General features: G+C 43.0%; 1 protein-coding gene across 1 annotated transcript in view; it reads right to left on the bottom strand.

The window, feature by feature from the left end:
* LOC135524871 (netrin receptor UNC5B-b-like) overlaps positions 1 to 22,500 on the bottom strand; it is a 98,749-nt gene that overhangs the window by 38,634 nt on the left and 37,615 nt on the right. The window contains exon 6 of the mRNA XM_064952726.1: positions 10,817 to 11,305. Coding sequence (XP_064808798.1) covers positions 10,817 to 11,305 — 489 coding nt within the window. The remainder of the gene's footprint in view (positions 1 to 10,816; positions 11,306 to 22,500) is intronic.

The following is a 22,500-nucleotide window of genomic DNA, read 5'->3' as shown; positions in this document are numbered from 1 at the left end:
CTCCATCAGGTCCTAATGGCCTGGTACTCAGGGCTCTATTGTCCCTCCATCAGGTCCTAATGGCCTGGTACTCAGGGCTCTATTGTCCCTCCATCAGGTCCTAATGGCCTGGTACTCAGGGCTCTATTGTCCCTCCATCAGGTCCTAATGGCCCTACAGCATATTTGTATTTATTTATTGAACCTTTATTTAACTAGGCAAGTCATTTAAGAACAAATTATTATTTTACAATGCTCGGGCCTACCCCGGGCCAAACCCTCCCGTAACCTGGACGACGCTGGGCCAATTGTGAAATGCACTAAGGGACTCCCAATCACAGCCAGTTGGATTTGAACCAGGGTGTCTGTAGTGACACCTCTAGCATTGAGATACAGTGCCTTAGAGATGATACAGTGCCTTAGAGATGATACAGTGCCTTAGAGATGATACAGTGCCTTAGAGATGATACAGTGCCTTAGAGATGATACAGTGCCTTAGAGATGATACAGTGCCTTAGAGATGATACAGTGCCTTAGAGATGATACAGTGCCTTAGAGATGATACAGTGCCTTAGAGATGATACAGTGCCTTAGAGATGATACAGTGCCTTAGAGATGATACAGTGCCTTAGAGATGATACAGTGCCTTAGAGATGATACAGTGCCTTAGACCACTGCGCCACTCGGGAGCCCATTTATTTTGCACCGCAGAACATAAAAAATAAATAAAAATAAAACAGATGTAAACTGGTCTTTAATTGGTCGAGCCTTTATTCCAACATTTCAAACATTTTGAATATGGACTGTATTATTATGCATACTGGATGGACTGGTTACCTGATGCTATGCTCCAAACCTTATATCCATCAGACTGGGAGAGAACCTATAGATAGGCCTATACTGGATGGACACCTGATGCTATGCTCCAAACCCTATATCCATCAGACTGGGAGGGAACCTATAGATCTAGACGAGACAGTTGGTTCGTTGATCGTGCCGGGCAGGTTTACAGAGTTAGTCTACAATTATAGTGAATCTACAAGAGATTTCATCTTGGTTTTCCCAAATTAAACACTTGGTAGCTGCAGGAACTAGGTTCTGGAAGCCCATGGCACACAGAGTTTGTGCTGAATAGCACCTGTCACGCAGCAAGAGACCGAAATGTTCCTGAAACAGTGGATGAGGCACGGAGTGAAAACCCCCAGAGTACCTGAACGAACAGGCGGGAAAGAGACTTCCATTTGCTATTCGAAGGCAGAGGCAGATGACATGTCCACCCCCCCCCCCTGTTCCTGTCCCTGCCCATTTGATAATGGGCCATTCTAAGCTGGGGCAGCAGGGTAGCCTAGTGGTTAGAGTGTTGGACTAGTAACCGGAAGGTTGCAAGTTCAAACCTCTGAGCTGACAAGGTACGAATCTCTCATTCTGCCCCTGAACAGGCAGTTAATCCACTGTTCCTCATTGAAAATAAGAAATTGTTCTTAACTGACTTGGCTAGTTTAATAAATAATAATTTAAAATATTAGTAAAGACAATATAAAATTGAGAATAGTCTGATGGGTTAAAATAGGATCATAGAGCACAAGCTTCTTTTTTAAGTGACTTTCTCAAATCATCAATAGTCTATAAAAGTCTATTCTGTTTCTCTGAAATACACTTCCTTCATATCATAATGTTTTGTTAGACCTGCCTAAAATAAAAAATGGATTTGTGTTTTGTGATGGTGTATATTAAATTGATTGATTAGACTTGTTAAAATATTGATGTTCCAAAGGTCTGCGTCAGGCTTGTAGGATGTGGAGGCCTGGAGATGATACACGTGTTTATGTTAATTCACGGTAAATGACCGTGAGGCGGGCAGTCTTTTCAAATCAAATCAAATCAAATGTATTGGTCACATACACATGGTTAGCAGATGTTAATGCGAGTGTAGCGAAACGCTTGTGCTTCTAGTTCCGACAATGCAGTAATAACCAACGAGTAATCTAACGAGAAATCTTATATTATTATCATCATCTAAGGGTGTTACCATAGACCTGAATTATCACCACTACCCATAGACCTGAATTATCACCACTACCCATAGACCTAAATTATCACCACTACCCATAGACCTGAATTATCACCACTACCCATAGACCTGAATTATCATCACTACCCATAGACCTAAATTATCACCACTACCCATAGACCTAAATTATCACCACTACACATAGACCTAAATTATCACCACTACCCATAGACCTAAATTATCACCACTACCCATAGACCTAAATTATCACCACTACCCATAGACCTGAATTATCATCACTACCCATAGACCTAAATTATCACCACTACCCATAGACCTAAATTATCACCACTACCCATAGACCTGAATTATCACCACTACCCATAGACCTGAATTATCACCACTACCCATAGATCTAAATTATCACCACTACCCATAGACCTGAATTATCACCACTACCCATAGACCTAAATTATCATCACTACCCATAGACCTGAATGACCTGAATTATCATCAACCTCAAAGGGTTCAACCTCAAAGCCCCGTCCACTCTACCATGTGGTAACCGTGTTAAGGGTTCAAACTCAAAGCCCTTTGGTTCAAAGACTTGAGCTACTCTCTCAGACTGGACAGTATTTATAACCAGGGTAGACAAGGTGGACGAGACTGGACAGTATTTATAACCAGGGAAGACAAGGTGGACGAGACTGGACAATATTTATAACCAGGGAAGACAAGGTGGATGAGACTGGACAGTATTTATAACCAGGGTAGACAAGGTGGACGAGACTGGACAGTATTTATAACCAGGGTAGACAAGGTGGACGAGACTGGACAGTATTTATAACCAGGGAAGACAAGGTGGATGAGACTGGACAGTATTTATAACCAGGGAAGACAAGGTGGACGAGACTGGACAATATTTATAACCAGGGAAGACAAGGTGGACGAGACTGGACAGTATTTATAACCAGGGAAGACAAGGTGGACGAGACTGGACAGTATTTATAAACAGGGAAGACAAGGTGGACGAGACTGGACAGTATTTATAAACAGGGAAGACAAGGTGGATGAGACTGGACAATATTTATAACCACGGTAGACAAGGTGGACGAGACTGGACAGTATTTATAACCAGGGAAGACAAGGTGGATGAGACTGGACAATATTTATAACCAGGGTAGACAAGGTGGACGAGACTGGACAGTATTTATAACCAGGGAAGACAAGGTGGATGAGACTGGACAATATTTATAACCAGGGAAGACAAGGTGGACGAGACTGGACAGTATTTATAACCAGGGAAGACAAGGTGGATGAGACTGGACAGTATTTATAACCAGGGTAGACAAGGTGGATGAGACTGGACAATATTTATAACCAGGGAAGACAAGGTGGACGAGACTGGACAGTATTTATAACCAGGGTAGACAAGGTGGATGAGACTGGACAGTATTTATAACCAGGGTAGACAAGGTGGATGAGACTGAACAGTATTTATAACCAGGGTAGACAAGGTGGATGAGACTGGACAGTATTTATAACCAGGGAAGACAAGGTGGACGAGACTGGACAGTATTTATAACCAGGGAAGACAAGGTGGATGAGACTGGACAGTATTTATAACCAGGGAAGACAAGGTGGACGAGACTGGACAGTATTTATAACCAGGGAAGACAAGGTGGACGAGACTGGACAGTATTTATAACCAGGGAAGACAAGGTGGATGAGAATGGACAGTATTTATAACCAGGGAAGACAAGGTGGATGAGACTGGACAGTATTTATAACCAGGGAAGACAAGGTGGATGAGACTGGACAGTATTTATAACCAGGGTAGACAAGGTGGATGAGACTGGACAGTATTTATAACCAGGGTAGACAAGGTGGATGAGACTGGACAGTATTTATAACCAGGGTAGACAAGGTGGATGAGACTGGACAGTATTTATAACCAGGGTAGACAAGGTGGATGAGACTGGACAATATTTATAACCAGGGAAGACAAGGTGGACGAGACTGGACAGTATTTATAACCAGGGAAGACAAGGTGGACGAGACTGGACAGTATTTATAACCAGGGAAGACAAGGTGGACGAGACTGGACAGTATTTATAACCAGGGAAGACAAGGTGGATGAGACTGGACAGTATTTATAACCAGGGAAGACAAGGTGGATGAGACTGGACAGTATTTATAACCAGGGAAGACAAGGTGGATGAGACTGGACAGTATTTATAACCAGGGAAGACAAGGTGGATGAGACTGGACAATATTTATAACCAGGGAAGACAAGGTGGATGAGACTGGACAATATTTATAACCAGGGAAGACAAGGTGGACGAGACTGGACAGTATTTATAACCAGGGTAGACAAGGTGGATGAGACTGGACAGTATTTATAACCAGGGAAGACAAGGTGGACGAGACTGGACAATATTTATAACCAGGGAAGACAAGGTGGATGAGACTGGACAATATTTATAACCAGGGAAGACAAGGTGGATGAGACTGGACAGTATTTATAACCAGGGAAGACAAGGTGGATGAGACTGGACAATATTTATAACCAGGGAAGACAAGGTGGATGAGACTGGACAGTATTTATAACCAGGGAAGACAAGGTGGATGAGACTGGACAGTATTTATAACCAGGGAAGACAAGGTGGATGAGACTGGACAATATTTATAACCAGGGAAGACAAGGTGGATGAGACTGGACAGTATTTATAACCAGGGAAGACAAGGTGGACGAGACTGGACAGTATTTATAACCAGGGTAGACAAGGTGGATGAGACTGGACAGTATTTATAACCAGTGAAGACAAGGTGGATGAGACTGGACAGTATTTATAACCAGGGAAGACAAGGTGGATGAGACTGGACAGTATTTATAACCAGGGAAGACAAGGTGGATGAGACTGGACAATATTTATAACCAGGGAAGACAAGGTGGATGAGACTGGACAGTATTTATAACCAGGGAAGACAAGGTGGATGAGACTGGACAATATTTATAACCAGGGAAGACAAGGTGGATGAGACTGGACAATATTTATAACCAGGGAAGACAAGGTGGATGAGACTGGACAATATTTATAACCAGGGTAGACAAGGTGGACGAGACTGGACAGTATTTATAACCAGGGAAGACAAGGTGGACGAGACTGGACAGTATTTATAACCAGGGTAGACAAGGTGGATGAGACTGGACAGTATTTATAACCAGGGAAGACAAGGTGGACGAGACTGGACAGTATTTATAACCAGAGAAGACAAGGTGGATGAGACTGGACAGTATTTATAACCAGGGAAGACAAGGTGGATGAGACTGGACAGTATTTATAACCAGGGTAGACAAGGTGGACGAGACTGGACAGTATTTATAACCAGGGTAGACAAGGTGGACGAGACTGGACAGTATTTATAACCAGGGAAGACAAGGTGGATGAGACTGGACAGTATTTATAACCAGGGTAGACAAGGTGGATGAGACTGGACAGTATTTATAACCACGGTAGACAAGGTGGATGAGACTGGACAGTATTTATAACCAGGGTAGACAAGGTGGATGAGACTGGACAGTATTTATAACCAGGGTAGACAAGGTGGATGAGACTGGACAGTATTTATAACCAGGGTAGACAAGGTGGATGAGACTGGACAGTATTTATAACCAGGGAAGACAAGGTGGACGAGACTGGACAATATTTATAACCAGGGAAGACAAGGTGGATGAGACTGGACAATATTTATAACCAGGGAAGACAAGGTGGATGAGACTGGACAGTATTTATAACCAGGGAAGACAAGGTGGATGAGACTGGACAATATTTATAACCAGGGAAGACAAGGTGGATGAGACTGGACAATATTTATAACCAGGGAAGACAAGGTGGATGAGACTGGACAATATTTATAACCAAGGTAGACAAGGTGGATGAGACTGGACAGTATTTATAACCAGGGAAGACAAGGTGGATGAGACTGGACAGTATTTATAACCAGGGAAGACAAGGTGGATGAGACTGGACAGTATTTATAACCAGGGAAGACAAGGTGGACGAGACTGGACAGTATTTATAACCAGGGAAGACAAGGTGGATGAGACTGGACAGTATTTATAACCAGGGTAGACAAGGTGGATGAGACTGGACAGTATTTATAACCAGGGTAGACAAGGTGGATGAGACTGGACAGTATTTATAACCAGGGTAGACAAGGTGGATGAGACTGGACAATATTTATAACCAGGGAAGACAAGGTGGACGAGACTGGACAGTATTTATAACCAGGGAAGACAAGGTGGACGAGACTGGACAGTATTTATAACCAGGGAAGACAAGGTGGACGAGACTGGACAGTATTTATAACCAGGGAAGACAAGGTGGATGAGACTGACAGTATTTATAACCAGGGAAGACAAGGTGGATGAGACTGGACAGTATTTATAACCAGGGAAGACAAGGTGGATGAGACTGGACAGTATTTATAACCAGGGAAGACAAGGTGGATGAGACTGGACAATATTTATAACCAGGGAAGACAAGGTGGATGAGACTGGACAATATTTATAACCAGGGAAGACAAGGTGGACGAGACTGGACAGTATTTATAACCAGGGTAGACAAGGTGGATGAGACTGGACAGTATTTATAACCAGGGAAGACAAGGTGGACGAGACTGGACAATATTTATAACCAGGGAAGACAAGGTGGATGAGACTGGACAATATTTATAACCAGGGAAGACAAGGTGGATGAGACTGGACAGTATTTATAACCAGGGAAGACAAGGTGGATGAGACTGGACAATATTTATAACCAGGGAAGACAAGGTGGATGAGACTGGACAGTATTTATAACCAGGGAAGACAAGGTGGATGAGACTGGACAGTATTTATAACCAGGGAAGACAAGGTGGATGAGACTGGACAATATTTATAACCAGGGAAGACAAGGTGGATGAGACTGGACAGTATTTATAACCAGGGAAGACAAGGTGGACGAGACTGGACAGTATTTATAACCAGGGTAGACAAGGTGGATGAGACTGGACAGTATTTATAACCAGTGAAGACAAGGTGGATGAGACTGGACAGTATTTATAACCAGGGAAGACAAGGTGGATGAGACTGGACAGTATTTATAACCAGGGAAGACAAGGTGGATGAGACTGGACAATATTTATAACCAGGGAAGACAAGGTGGATGAGACTGGACAGTATTTATAACCAGGGAAGACAAGGTGGATGAGACTGGACAATATTTATAACCAGGGAAGACAAGGTGGATGAGACTGGACAATATTTATAACCAGGGAAGACAAGGTGGATGAGACTGGACAATATTTATAACCAGGGTAGACAAGGTGGACGAGACTGGACAGTATTTATAACCAGGGAAGACAAGGTGGACGAGACTGGACAGTATTTATAACCAGGGTAGACAAGGTGGATGAGACTGGACAGTATTTATAACCAGGGAAGACAAGGTGGACGAGACTGGACAGTATTTATAACCAGGGAAGACAAGGTGGATGAGACTGGACAGTATTTATAACCAGGGAAGACAAGGTGGATGAGACTGGACAGTATTTATAACCAGGGTAGACAAGGTGGACGAGACTGGACAGTATTTATAACCAGGGTAGACAAGGTGGACGAGACTGGACAGTATTTATAACCAGGGAAGACAAGGTGGATGAGACTGGACAGTATTTATAACCAGGGTAGACAAGGTGGATGAGACTGGACAGTATTTATAACCACGGTAGACAAGGTGGATGAGACTGGACAGTATTTATAACCAGGGTAGACAAGGTGGATGAGACTGGACAGTATTTATAACCAGGGTAGACAAGGTGGATGAGACTGGACAGTATTTATAACCAGGGTAGACAAGGTGGATGAGACTGGACAGTATTTATAACCAGGGAAGACAAGGTGGACGAGACTGGACAATATTTATAACCAGGGAAGACAAGGTGGATGAGACTGGACAATATTTATAACCAGGGAAGACAAGGTGGATGAGACTGGACAGTATTTATAACCAGGGAAGACAAGGTGGATGAGACTGGACAATATTTATAACCAGGGAAGACAAGGTGGATGAGACTGGACAATATTTATAACCAGGGAAGACAAGGTGGATGAGACTGGACAATATTTATAACCAAGGTAGACAAGGTGGATGAGACTGGACAGTATTTATAACCAGGGAAGACAAGGTGGATGAGACTGGACAGTATTTATAACCAGGGAAGACAAGGTGGATGAGACTGGACAGTATTTATAACCAGGGAAGACAAGGTGGACGAGACTGGACAGTATTTATAACCAGGGAAGACAAGGTGGATGAGACTGGACAGTATTTATAACCAGGGAAGACAAGGTGGACGAGACTGGACAGTATTTATAACCAGGGAAGACAAGGTGGATGAGACTGGACAATATTTATAACCAGGGAAGACAAGGTGGATGAGACTGGACAGTATTTATAACCAGGGAAGACAAGGTGGATGAGACTGGACAATATTTATAACCAGGGAAGACAAGGTGGATGAGACTGGACAATATTTATAACCAGGGAAGACAAGGTGGATGAGACTGGACAATATTTATAACCAAGGTAGACAAGGTGGATGAGACTGGACAGTATTTATAACCAGGGAAGACAAGGTGGATGAGACTGGACAGTATTTATAACCAGGGAAGACAAGGTGGATGAGACTGGACAATATTTATAACCAGGGAAGACAAGGTGGATGAGACTGGACAGTATTTATAACCAGGGTAGACAAGGTGGACGAGACTGGACAGTATTTATAACCAGGGAAGACAAGGTGGACGAGACTGGACAGTATTTATAACCAGGGAAGACAAGGTGGATGAGACTGGACAATATTTATAACCAGGGAAGACAAGGTGGATGAGACTGGACAATATTTATAACCAGGGTAGACAAGGTGGACGAGACTGGACAGTATTTATAACCAGGGAAGACAAGGTGGACGAGACTGGACAGTATTTATAACCAGGGTAGACAAGGTGGATGAGACTGGACAGTATTTATAACCAGGGAAGACAAGGTGGATGAGACTGGACAGTATTTATAACCAGGGAAGACAAGGTGGATGAGACTGGACAGTATTTATAACCAGGGAAGACAAGGTGGATGAGACTGGACAGTATTTATAACCAGGGTAGACAAGGTGGACGAGACTGGACAGTATTTATAACCAGGGTAGACAAGGTGGACGAGACTGGACAGTATTTATAACCAGGGAAGACAAGGTGGAGACAAGGTGGACGAGACTGGACAGTATTTATAACCAGGGAAGACAAGGTGGACGAGACTGGACAGTATTTATAACCAGGGAAGACAAGGTGGATGAGACTGGACAGTATTTATAACCAGGGTAGACAAGGTGGATGAGACTGGACAGTATTTATAACCAGGGAAGACAAGGTGGATGAGACTGGACAGTATTTATAACCAGGGTAGACAAGGTGGATGAGACTGGACAATATTTATAACCAGGGAAGACAAGGTGGATGAGACTGGACAGTATTTATAACCAGGGTAGACAAGGTGGATGAGACTGGACAGTATTTATAACCAGGGAAGACAAGGTGGATGAGACTGGACAGTATTTATAACCAGGGTAGACAAGGTGGATGAGACTGGACAATATTTATAACCAGGGAAGACAAGGTGGATGAGACTGGACAGCATTTATAACCAGGGAAGACAAGGTGGACGAGACTGGACAACATTTATAACCAGGGAAGACAAGGTGGACGAGACTGGACAATATTTATAACCAGGGTAGACAAGGTGGATGAGACTGGACAGTATTTATAACCAGGGAAGACAAGGTGGACGAGACTGGACAACATTTATAACCAGGGAAGACAAGGTGGACGAGACTGGACAACATTTATAACCAGGGAAGACAAGGTGGACGAGACTGGACAACATTTATAACCAGGGAAGACAAGGTGGACGAGACTGGACAATATTTATAACCAGGGTAGACAAGGTGGACGAGACTGGACAATATTTATAACCAGGGTAGACAAGGTGGATGAGACTGGACAGTATTTATAACCAGGGAAGACAAGGTGGATGAGACTGGACAGTATTTATAACCAGGGAAGACAAGGTGGATGAGATTGGACAACATTTATAACCAGGGTAGACAAGGTGGACGGAGGTTAGGTGGACAAGGTGACGGAGTAACTAGTGGTGGAGTATCAAGTGATGGAGTAACCAGCAATGGAATAAACTAGTGATGAAATAAACTAGTGATGGAGTAAACCAGTGATGGAGTAACTTGTGATGGAGTAACTTGTGATGAAGTAACTTGTGATGAAGTAAGTTGTGATGGAGTCACTTGTGATGAAGTAACTTGTGATGGAGTAACTTGTGATGAGTAACCAGTGGTGGAGTAACCCGTGATGGAGTAAACTTGTGATGGAATAAACCAGTGATGGAGTAAACCAGTGATGGAGTAAATTGTGATGGAGTAACGTGTGATGAAGTAACTTGTGATGGAGTAAATTGTGATGAAGTAACTTGTGATGACGTAACTAGTGGTGGAGTAACCAGTGGTGGAGTAACCAGTGATGGAGTAACCAGTGATGGAGTAAACCAGTGATGGAGTAACCTGTGGTGGAGTAACTTGTAATGGAGTAACTTGTGATGAAGTAACTTGTGATGAAGTAACCAGTGGTGGAGTAACCAGTGATGGAGTAAACCAGTGATGGAGTAACAAGTGATGGAGTAAACAAGTGATGGAATAAACTAGTGATGGAGTAAACCAGTGATGGAGTAGCCAGTGATGGAGTAACCAGTGATGGAGTAACTTGTGATGGAGTAACCCGTGATGGAGTAACGTGTGATGGAGTAACTTGTGATGGAGTAACCAGTGATGGAGTAACCTATGATGGAGTAACCAGTGATGGAGTAATCAGTGATGGAGTAACCAGTGATGGAGTAACCAGTGATGGAGTAGCCAGTGATGGGGTAACCAGTGGTGGAGTGACCAGTGATGGAGTAACCAGTGATGGAGTAACCAGTGAAGGAGTAACCAGTGATGGAGTAACCAGTGATGGAGTAACCAGTGAAGGAGTAACCAGTGATGGAGTAACCAGTGAAGGAGTAACCAGCGGAGGAGTAACCAGTGATGGAGTAACCAGTGGTGGAGTAACCAGTGATGCAGTAACCAGTTATGGAGTATCCAGTGATGGAGTAACCAGTGGAGGAGTAACCAGTGATGGAGTAACCAGTGATGGGGGTGGCATTGCAAACTAATCTTAATTACACAAAGCCTGTTATTTGGCAGGGAATACCACAGTGTTTCTACACCTCACTTTCCATGATCCAACAGATTTAATTCCCTGATCAGAGGAGGCTATATAAACGGGGCAATTCGGAGGAGAGACTATGAATCCAACTAGAAAATATAAAACATTCTAAATCAGAATATCGCTTGAATAAAAGACTACATCAATATTTCACAACGTATTCTTTGTCTGTTGTATGGGTAGGATAGACATTTTGTTGTCTGTTCTGAAGATGGGCATACCCTGTGTCAGCTAGAACAATATCTAACATCTTCACCTAGCTGTCAATACACTGTGTCAGCCAGAACAACATCTAACATTTTCACCTAGCTGTCAATACACTGTGTCAGCCAGAACAACATCTAACATCTTCACCTAGCTGTCAATACACTGTGTCAGCTAGAACAACATCTAACATCTTCACCTAGCTGTCAATACACTGTGTCAGCCAGAACAACATCTAACATCTTCACCTAGCTGTCAATACACTGTGTCAGCTAGAACAACGTCTAACATTTTCACCTAGCTGTCAATACACTGTGTCAGCCAGAACAACATCTAACATCTTCACCTAGCTGTCAATACACTGTGTCAGCTAGAACAACGTCTAACATCTTCACCTAGCTGTCAATACACTGTGTCAGCTAGAACAACATCTAACATCTTCACCGAGCTGTCATTACACTGTGTCAGCCAGAACAACATCTAACATTTTCACCTAGCTGTCAATACACTGTGTCAGCGAGAACAACATCTAACATCTTCACCTAGCTGTCAATACACTGTGTCAGCTAGAACAACGTCTAACATCTTCACCTAGCTGTCAATACACTGTGTCAGCTAGAACAACATCTAACATCTTCACCGAGCTGTCAATACACTGTGTCAGCGAGAACAACATCTAACATCTTCACCTAGCTGTCAATACACTGTGTCAGCTAGAACAACGTCTAACATCTTCACCTAGCTGTCAATACACTGTGTCAGCTAGAACAACATCTTCACCTAGCTCTCAATACACTGTGTCAGCTAGAACAACATCTTCACCTAGCTGTCAATACACTGTGTCAGCTAGAACAACATTTTCACCTAGCTGTCAATACACTGTGTCAGCTAGAACAACATCTAACATCTTCACCTAGCTGTCAATACACTGTGTCAGCTAGAACAACATCTTCACCGAGCTGTCATTACACTGTGTCAGCTAGAACAACATCTAACATCTTCACCTAGCTGTCATTACACTGTGTCAACTAGAACAACATCTTCACCTAGCTGTCAATACACTGTGTCAGCTAGAACAACATCTAACATCTTCACCTAGCTGTCAATACACTGTGTCAGCGAGAACAACATCTAACGTCTTCACCTAGCTGTCAATACACTGTGTCAGCTAGAACAACATCTAACATCTTCACCTAGCTGTCAATACACTGTGTCAGCTAGAACAACATCTAACATCTTCACCTAGCTGTCAATACACTGTGTCAGCTAGAACAACATCTAACGTCTTCACCTAGCTGTCAATACACTGTGTCAGCTAGAACAACATCTTCACCTAGCTGTCAAAACACTGTGTCAGCTAGAACAACATCTAACATCTTCACCTAGCTGTCAATACACTGTGTCAGCTAGAACAACATCTTCACCTAGCTGTCAATACACTGTGTCAGCTAGAACAACATCTTCACCTAGCTGTCAATACACTGTGTCAGCTAGAACAACATCTAACATCTTCACCTAGCTGTCAATACACTGTGTCAGCTAGAACAACATCTTCACCTAGCTGTCAATACACTGTGTCAGCTAGAACAACATCTAACATCTTCACCTAGCTGTCAATACACTGTGTCAGCTAGAACAACATCTAACGTCTTCACCTAGCTGTCAAAACACTGTGTCAGCTAGAACAACATCTAACATCTTCACCTAGCTGTCAATACACTGTGTCAGCTAGAACAACATCTAACATCTTCACCTAGCTGTCAATACACTGTGTCAGCTAGAACAACATCTAACATCTTCACCTAGCTGTCAATACACTGTGTCAGCTAGAACAACATCTAACGTCTTCATCTAGCTGTCAATACACTGTGTCAGCTAGAACAACATCTAACATCTTCACCTAGCTGTCAATACACTGTGTCAGCTAGAACAACATCTAACATCTTCACCTAGCTGTCAATACACTGTGTCAGCTAGAACAACATCTAACATCTTCACCTAGCTGTCAATACACTGTGTCAGCTAGAACAACATCTAACATCTTCACCTAGCTGTCAATACACTGTGTCAGCTAGAACAACATCTAACGTCTTCACCTAGCTGTCAATACACTGTGTCAGCTAGAACAACATCTAACATCTTCACCTAGCTGTCAATACACTGTGTCAGCTAGAACAACATCTTCACCTAGCTGTCAATACACTGTGTCAGCCAGAACAACATCTAACATCTTCACCTAGCTGTCAATACACTGTCAGCCAGAACAACATCTAACATCTTCACCGAGATGTCATTACACTGTGTCAGCTAGAACAACATCTAACATCTTCACCGAGCTGTCAATACACTGTGTCAGCCAGAACAACATCTAACATCTTCACCGAGCTGTCAATACACTGTGTCAGCTAGAACAACATCTAACATCTTCACCTAGCTGTCAATACACTGTGTCAGCGAGAACAACATCTAACATCTTCACCTAGCTGTCAATACCCTGTGTCAGCCAGAACAACATCTAACGTCTTCATCTAGCTGTCAATACACTGTGTCAGCTAGAACAACGTCTAACGTCTTCACCTAGCTGTCAATACACTGTGTCAGCTAGAACAACATCTTCACCTAGCTGTCAATACACTGTGTCAGCCAGAACAACATCTAACATCTTCACCGAGCTGTCATTACACTGTGTCAGCTAGAACAACGTCTAACGTCTTCACCTAGCTGTCAATACACTGTGTCAGCTAGAACAACATCTTCACCTAGCTGTCAATACACTGTGTCAGCTAGAACAACATCTTCACCTAGCTGTCAATACACTGTGTCAGCTAGAACAACATTTTCACCTAGCTGTCAATACACTGTGTCAGCCAGAACAACATCTAACATCTTCACCTAGCTGTCATTACACTGTGTCAACTAGAACAACATCTTCACCTAGCTGTCAATACACTGTGTCAGCTAGAACAACATCTAACATCTTCACCTAGCTGTCAATACACTGTGTCAGCTAGAACAACATCTAACATCTTCACCTAGCTGTCAATACACTGTGTCAGCTAGAACAACATCTAACATCTTCACCTAGCTGTCAATACACTGTGTCAGCTAGAAAAACATCTAACATCTTCACCTAGCTGTCAATACACTGTGTCAGCTAGAACAACATCTAACGTCTTCACCTAGCTGTCAATACACTGTGTCAGCTAGAACAACATCTTCACCGAGCTGTCAATACACTGTGTCAGCTAGAACAACATCTAACATCTTCACCTAGCTGTCAATACACTGTGTCAGCTAGAACAACATCTTCACCTAGCTGTCAATACACTGTGTCAGCTAGAACAACATCTTCACCTAGCTGTCAATACACTGTGTCAGCTAGAACAACATCTAACATCTTCACCTAGCTGTCAATACACTGTGTCAGCTAGAACAACATCTTCACCTAGCTGTCAATACACTGTGTCAGCTAGAACAACATCTTCACCTAGCTGTCAATACACTGTGTCAGCTAGAACAACATCTAACATCTTCACCTAGCTGTCAATACACTGTGTCAGCTAGAACAACATCTAACGTCTTCACCTAGCTGTCAAAACACTGTGTCAGCTAGAACAACATCTAACATCTTCACCTAGCTGTCAATACACTGTGTCAGCTAGAACAACATCTAACATCTTCACCTAGCTGTCAATACACTGTGTCAGCTAGAACAACATCTAACATCTTCACCTAGCTGTCAATACACTGTGTCAGCTAGAACAACATCTAACGTCTTCACCTAGCTGTCAATACACTGTGTCAGCTAGAACAACATCTAACATCTTCACCTAGCTGTCAATACACTGTGTCAGCTAGAACAACATCTTCACCTAGCTGTCAATACACTGTCAGCTAGAACAACATCTTCACCTTGCTGTCCTCCAACATAAGAAGACCACGTTGGTCTTGTGTGTCAGTGGATGTGTCTGTTATTATGGAGGTGTTTAGTCTTCTACCATTCCTGACATGTCTTACTGAATGCCTGCATTCTGGGATCGGCAACTTTTTCCAGAGGTATGTTGGCGCTTGCAAAAGCCAGATCCTCAGCCTGTGTATTTTTACATTTATTTCTATCGTGAAATGAAAATGGTTACTTCGTTCAAAAATAGACTACATTTTCGTAGATAAAATGCCTATTATTCCCATATAATGTTGATAAAAGACCATGAATAAGTTAAAGGTTTATGTTGATAATGTCCCCGGCTAATAATTTGATGCATTAGGCTGAAGCGTCGTCTGCTGATGAGCGTAATTATCGGTAAACATTTAATTTGAAGTCAATCCTCACGGTTGAGAATTTTCCAACTAACTGGATAATTACGTTAGATGATCGTGGTATGAATACATGACAATTAATCCACTTCTTACTGTTCTATTGATGCAGTTGACCCGGATCACTGGTTGCTGCGGAAAAGGAGGAGGTCAAAAGGGGGGTGAGTGTAACGGATGTGAAACGGCTAGCTTAGTTAGCGGTGGAGCGCGCTAAATAGCGTTTCAATCGGTGACGTCACTTGCTCTGAGACCTTGAAGTAGTAGTTCCCCTTTGCTCTGCAAGGGCCGCGGCTTTTGTGGAGCGATGGGTAACGATGCTTCGTGGGTGACTGTTGTTGATGTGTGCAGAGGGTCCCTGGTTCGCGCCCGGGTATGGGCGAGGGGACGGTCTAAAGTTATACTGTTACATTGTGAGAAGGTGCAAAACTAGTGATGGAGTAAACTAGTGAAGGTGCTATAATGGCCTCTCCAATGATCGAATTGCGGGGTAGAAAAAAATGTAATAAAATGCCCACTGGTCAAAAGCACTAAATATGAAATGATAGAATTACAGAAATTTTAGGTTGCTATTTGGGATGCTAGTAAACTAGCAAAACAACGTAAATCAAGTAAATAAATATGAACACAACATCTATTAATCACCTTGGTGCCCGTTAGACTTGTCCTGAACAGAGCATACGTACATACTCATATATGAAATTATAGAGGGAAATATGCTGCTACTGCTACTGTATGGGTATGTGGAAGCTACATAAATAACAAAGAAAGTGGCAAACACTATAAATAAACCCTCAGTTATTTACCGCGTCTTCTTCAGGGAGAAATGTTGGTGTTTTACCCAATAAATGACTGGGAGTTTGTATATAGAGCCGTCTGACTCTTTTTGCTATATATTTATATATATTTATATAGCTTCCAGTTTATTCACCATTAGTCAGCACCTCTAAACTAAATCATTTCTCTGTGGGTACGCCAGCTCATGCTTTCTGTAAAACTATATGTGACAGTGGGATTTTCTATAAATACTCAGCCAAAAAAGAATAGCTGAGAAGGAGATAGAGGGAGAGAGAGGGAAGAGAGAGGGAGAGGGAGAGAGAGGAAAAGAGAGAGGGAGAGAGAGAGGGGGAAGAGAGAGGGAGAGGGAGAGAGAGAGAGGGAAGAGAGGGAGAGGGAGAGGGAGAGAGAGGGAAGGGAGAGGGAAGAGAGAGGGAAGAGAGAGGAGAGGGAGAGGGGAGAGAGAGAGAGGGAAGAGAGAGGGAGAGGGAGGGAAGAGAGAGGGAAGAGAGAGGTAGAGGGAGAGAGAGGGAAGAGAGAGGGAGAGGGAGAGAGAGGAAAAGAGAGAGGGAGAGAGAGAGAGGGAGAGGGAGCAGAGGGAGAGGGAGCAAGAGAGAGAGGGAAGAGAGAGGGAGAGGGAGCAAGAGAGAGAGAGAGGGAAAGAGAGAGGGAGAGGGAGGGAGAGAGGAGGAGAGAGAGGGAAAGAGAGACAGAGAGGGAGAGAGAGGGAAAGAGAGAGGGAGAGGGAGAGAGAGAGGGGGAGAGAGGCAGACATGGCTCTCAAGAGAAGACAGGCTATGTGCTCACTGACCACAAAATGAGGTTGGAACTGAGCTGCACTTCCTAACCTCCTGCCCAATATATGACCATATTAGAGAGACATATTTCCCTCTGATTACACAGATCCACAAAGAATTCAAAAACAAATAATTTTTTGATAAATTCACATATCTGTTACCCAGTGGTGTAAAGTACTTCAGTAAAACTACGTTAAAGTACTACTTAAGTCGTTTTTTGAGGGTATCTGTACTTCACTGTTTATATTTTTGACAACTTTTTCTTTACTATATTCCTGAAGAAAATAATGTACTTTTTACTCCATACATTATCCCTGACATCCAAAACTACTCATTACATTTTGAATGCTTAGCAGGACAGGAAAATGGTCCAATTCACAACAACAATACTTCCGGCGCCGACAGAGATGGCCGCCTCGCTTCGCGTTCCTAGGAAACTAAGCAGTTTTTTGTTTTTTTACGTGTTATTTCTTACATTAGTACCCCAGGTCATCTTAGGTTTCATTACATACAGTCGAGAAGAACTACTGAATATAAGAGCAGCGTCAACTCACCATCAGTACAACCAAGAATATGACTTTTGCGAAACGGATCCTGTGTTCTGCCTTACAAACAGGACAACGGAATGGATCCCAGCCGGCGACCCAAAAAAACGACTTCGTAAAAGAGGGAAACGAGGCAGTCTTCTGGTCAGACTACGGAGACGGGCACATCGTGCCCCACTTCCTAGCATTCTTCTCGCCAATGTCCAATCTCTTGACAACAAGGTTGATGAAATCCGAGCAAGGGTAGCATTCCAGAGGGACATCAGAGACTGTAACGTTCTTTGCTTCACGAAAACATGGCTCACTGGAGAGACGCTCTCAGATGCGGTGCAGCCAGCGGGTTTCTCCACACATCGCGCTGACAGAAACAAACACCTTTCTGGTAAGAAGAGTAGTGGGGGCGTATGCCTTATGGCTAACGAGACGTGGTGTGATCACAGAAACATACAGGAACTCAAATCCTTCTGTTCACCTGATTTAGAATTCCTCACAATCCAATGTAGACCGCATTATCTACCAAGAGAATTCTCCTCGATTATAATCACAGCCGTATATATCCCCCCCCAAGCAGACACATCGATGGCTCTGAACAAACTTTATTTGACTCTTTGCAAACTGGAATCCATACATCCTGAGGCTGCATTCATTGTTGCTGTGGATTTTAACAAGGCTAATCTGAAAACAAGACTCCCTAAAATGTATCAGCATATCGATTGCGGAACCAGGGCTGGCAAAACCTTGGATCATTGCTATTCTAACTTCCGTGACACATATAAGGCCCTGCCCCGCCCCCCGTTCGGAAAAGCTGACCATTGCTGATCCCTGCTGTTCCCACATGCTTCAAGAGGGCCACCATTGTTCCTGTTCCCAAGAAAGCTAAGGTAACTGAGCTAAACGACTACCGCCCCGTAGCACTCACTTCCGTCATCATGAAGTGCTTTGAGAGACTAGTCAAGGACCATATCACCTCCACCCTACCTGACACCCTAGACCCACTCCAATTTGCTTACCGCCCAAATAGGTCCACAGACGACGCAATCTCAACCACACTGCACACTGCCCTAACCCATCTGGACAAGAGGAATACCTATTTGAGAATGCTGTTCATCGACTACAGCTCGGCATTTAACACCATACTACCCTCCAAGCTCGTCATCAAGCTCGAGACCCTGGGTCTCGACCCCGCCCTGTGCAACTGGGTACTGGACTTCCTGACGGGCCGCCCCCAGGTGGTGAGGGTAGGCAACAACATCTCCACCCCGCTGATCCTCAACACTGGGGCCCCACAAGGGTGCGTTCTGAGCCCTCTCCTGTACTCCCTGTTCACCCACGAATGCGCGGCAACGCACGCCTCCAACTCAATCATCAAGTTTGCGGACGACACAACAGTGGTAGGCTTGATTACCAATAACGACGAGACGGCCTACAGGGAGGGGGTGAGGGCCCTCGGAGTGTGGTGTCAGGACAATAACCTCACACTCAACGTCAACAAAACTAAGGAGATGATTGTGGACTTCAGGAAACAGCAGAGGGAACACCCCCCTATCCACATCGATGGAACAGTAGTGGAGAGGGTAGTAAGTTTTAAGTTCCTCGGCATACACATCACAGACAAACTAAATTGGTCCACTCACACAGACAGCATCGTGAAGAAGGCGCAGCAGTGCCTCTTCAACCTCAGGAGGCTGAAGAAATTTGGCTTGTCACCAAAAACACTCACAAACTTCTACAGATGCACAATCGAGAGCATCCTGGCGGGCTGTATCACCGCCTGGTACGGCAACTGCTCCGCCCACAACCGTAAGGCTCTCCAGAGGGTAGTGAGGTCTGCACAACGTATCACCGGGGGCAAACTACCTGCCCTCCAGGACACCTACACCACCCGATGTTACAGGAAGGCCATAAAGATCATCAAGGACAACACCCACCCGAGCCACTGCCTGTTCACCCCGCTATCATCCAGAAGGCGAGGTCAGTACAGGTGCATCAAAGCTGGGACCGAGAGACTGAAAAACAGCTTCTATCTCAAGGTCATCAGACTGTTAAACAGCAACCACTAACATTGAGTGGCTGCTGCCAACACACTGACTCAACTCAACTTCAATAATGGGAATTGATGGGAAAGGATGTAAAATATATCACTAGCCACTTTAAACAATGCTACCTAATATAATGTTTACATACCCTACATTATTCATCTCATATGTATACGTATATACTGTACTCTATCATCTACTGCATCCTTATGTAATACATGTATCACTAGCCACTTTAATTATGCCACTTTGTTTACATACTCATCTCATATGTATATACTGTACTCGATACCATCTACTGTATCTTGCCTATGCTGCTCTGCACCATCACTCATTCATATCTTTATGTACATATTCCTTATCCCCTTACACTGTGTATAAGGTATTAGTTTTGGAATTGTTAGTTAGATTACTTGTTGGTTATTACTGCATTGTCGAAACTGGAAGCACAAGCATTTCGCTACACTCGCATTAACATCTGCTAAACATGTGTATGTGACAAATAAAAATTGGATTTGATTTTTGATTTGAATGTTAAATTACATTAAGGTGCACTATTACTGCTGCTACTGTTACTGCTGCTACTATTACTACTGTTACGGTTACTGTTACTGTTACTACTGCTGCTACTACTACTGTTACTATTACTGTTACTGTTACTGTTACTGTTACTGCTACTACTGTTACTGCTACTGTTACTGTTACTGTTACTGTTACTGCTACTGCTACAACTACTGTTACTGTTACTGTTACTGTTACTGCTACTGTTACTACTACTGTTACTATTACTGTTACTGTTACTGTTACTGTTACTGCTACTGCTACTACTACTGTTACTGTTACTGTTACTGTTACTGCTACTGTTACTGCTACTACTACTGCTACTGTTACTATTACTGTTACTGTTACTGCTACTGTTACTACTACTGTTACTGCTACTGTTACTGTTACTGCTACTGTTACTGCTACTGTTACTGTTACTGTTACTGTTACTGCTACTACTACTGTTACTGCTACTGTTACTGTTACTGTTACTACTACTGTTACTGTTACTGCTACTGTTACTGTTACTGTTACTGTTACTGCTACTGTTACTGCTACTGTTACTGCTACTGTTACTGTTACTGTTACTGTTACTGTTACTGCTACTGCTACTGTTACTGTTACTGCTACTGCTACTGTTACTGTTACTGTTACTGTTACTGCTACTGCTACTGTTACTGTTACTGTTACTGCTACTGTTACTGTTACTGTTACTGTTATTACTACTGTTACTGTTACTGCTACTACTACTGTTACTGCTACTACTACTGCTACTGTTACTGTTACTGTTACTGTTACTGCTACTACTACTGTTACTGTTACTACTACTGTTACTGTTACTGCTGCTACTACTACTGTTACTGCTACTACTACTGTTACTGCTACTACTACTGCTACTGTTACTGTTACTGTTACTGTTACTGCTACTACTACTGTTACTGTTACTACTACTGTTACTGTTACTGTTACTGTTACTACTACTGTTACTGCTACTGTTACTGTTACTGCTACTACTACTGTTACTGCTACTGTTACTGTTACTGTTACTGCTACTACTACTGTTACTGTTACTACTACTGTTACTGTTACTGTTACTGTTATTACTACTGTTACTGTTACTGTTACTGTTACTGTTACTGTTACTGTTACTGTTACTGCTACTGTTACTACTACTGTTACTGCTACTGTTACTGTTACTGTTACTGTTATTACTACTGTTACTGTTACTGTTACTGTTACTGTTACTGTTACTGCTACTACTACTGTTACTGCTACTACTACTGCTACTGTTACTGTTACTGTTACTGTTACTGCTACTGTTACTGCTACTGTTACTGTTACTGTTACTGCTACTACTACTGTTACTGTTACTACTACTGTTACTGTTACTGTTACTGTTATTACTACTGTTACTGCTACTGTTACTGTTACTGTTACTGCTACTACTACTGTTACTGCTACTACTACTGTTACTGTTACTACTACTGTTACTGTTACTGCTACTGTTACTGTTACTGTTACTGTTACTGTTACTGCTACTACTACTACTGTTACTGCTACTGCTACTGTTACTACTACTGTTACTGCTACTGTTACTGTTACTGTTACTGTTACTGTTGCTGCTGCTAATGTTACTACTGCTGCTACTGTAACTGCTAGTAATGTTACTACTGCTGCTACTGTAACTGTTACTACTACTGTTACTGCACCTGTTACTGTTACTGCTACTACTACTGTTACTGCTGCTAATGTTACTACTGCTGCTACTGTAACTGCTGCTAATGTTACTACTGCTGCTACTGTAACTGTTACTGCTACTGTTACTGTTACTGCTACTGTTACTGCTACTGTTACTGCTACTGTTACTGTTACTGTTACTGCTACTGTTACTGTTACTGTTACTGTTACTGCTACTGTTACTGTTA

Source organism: Oncorhynchus masou, chromosome 31, assembly GCF_036934945.1.
Source record: "Oncorhynchus masou masou isolate Uvic2021 chromosome 31, UVic_Omas_1.1, whole genome shotgun sequence".
In the NCBI taxonomy this organism is placed as follows: Eukaryota; Metazoa; Chordata; class Actinopteri; order Salmoniformes; family Salmonidae; genus Oncorhynchus; species Oncorhynchus masou.
Note: the sequence above shows the minus strand (reverse complement) of the source record. Positions and strands in the feature narration are given on the sequence as shown.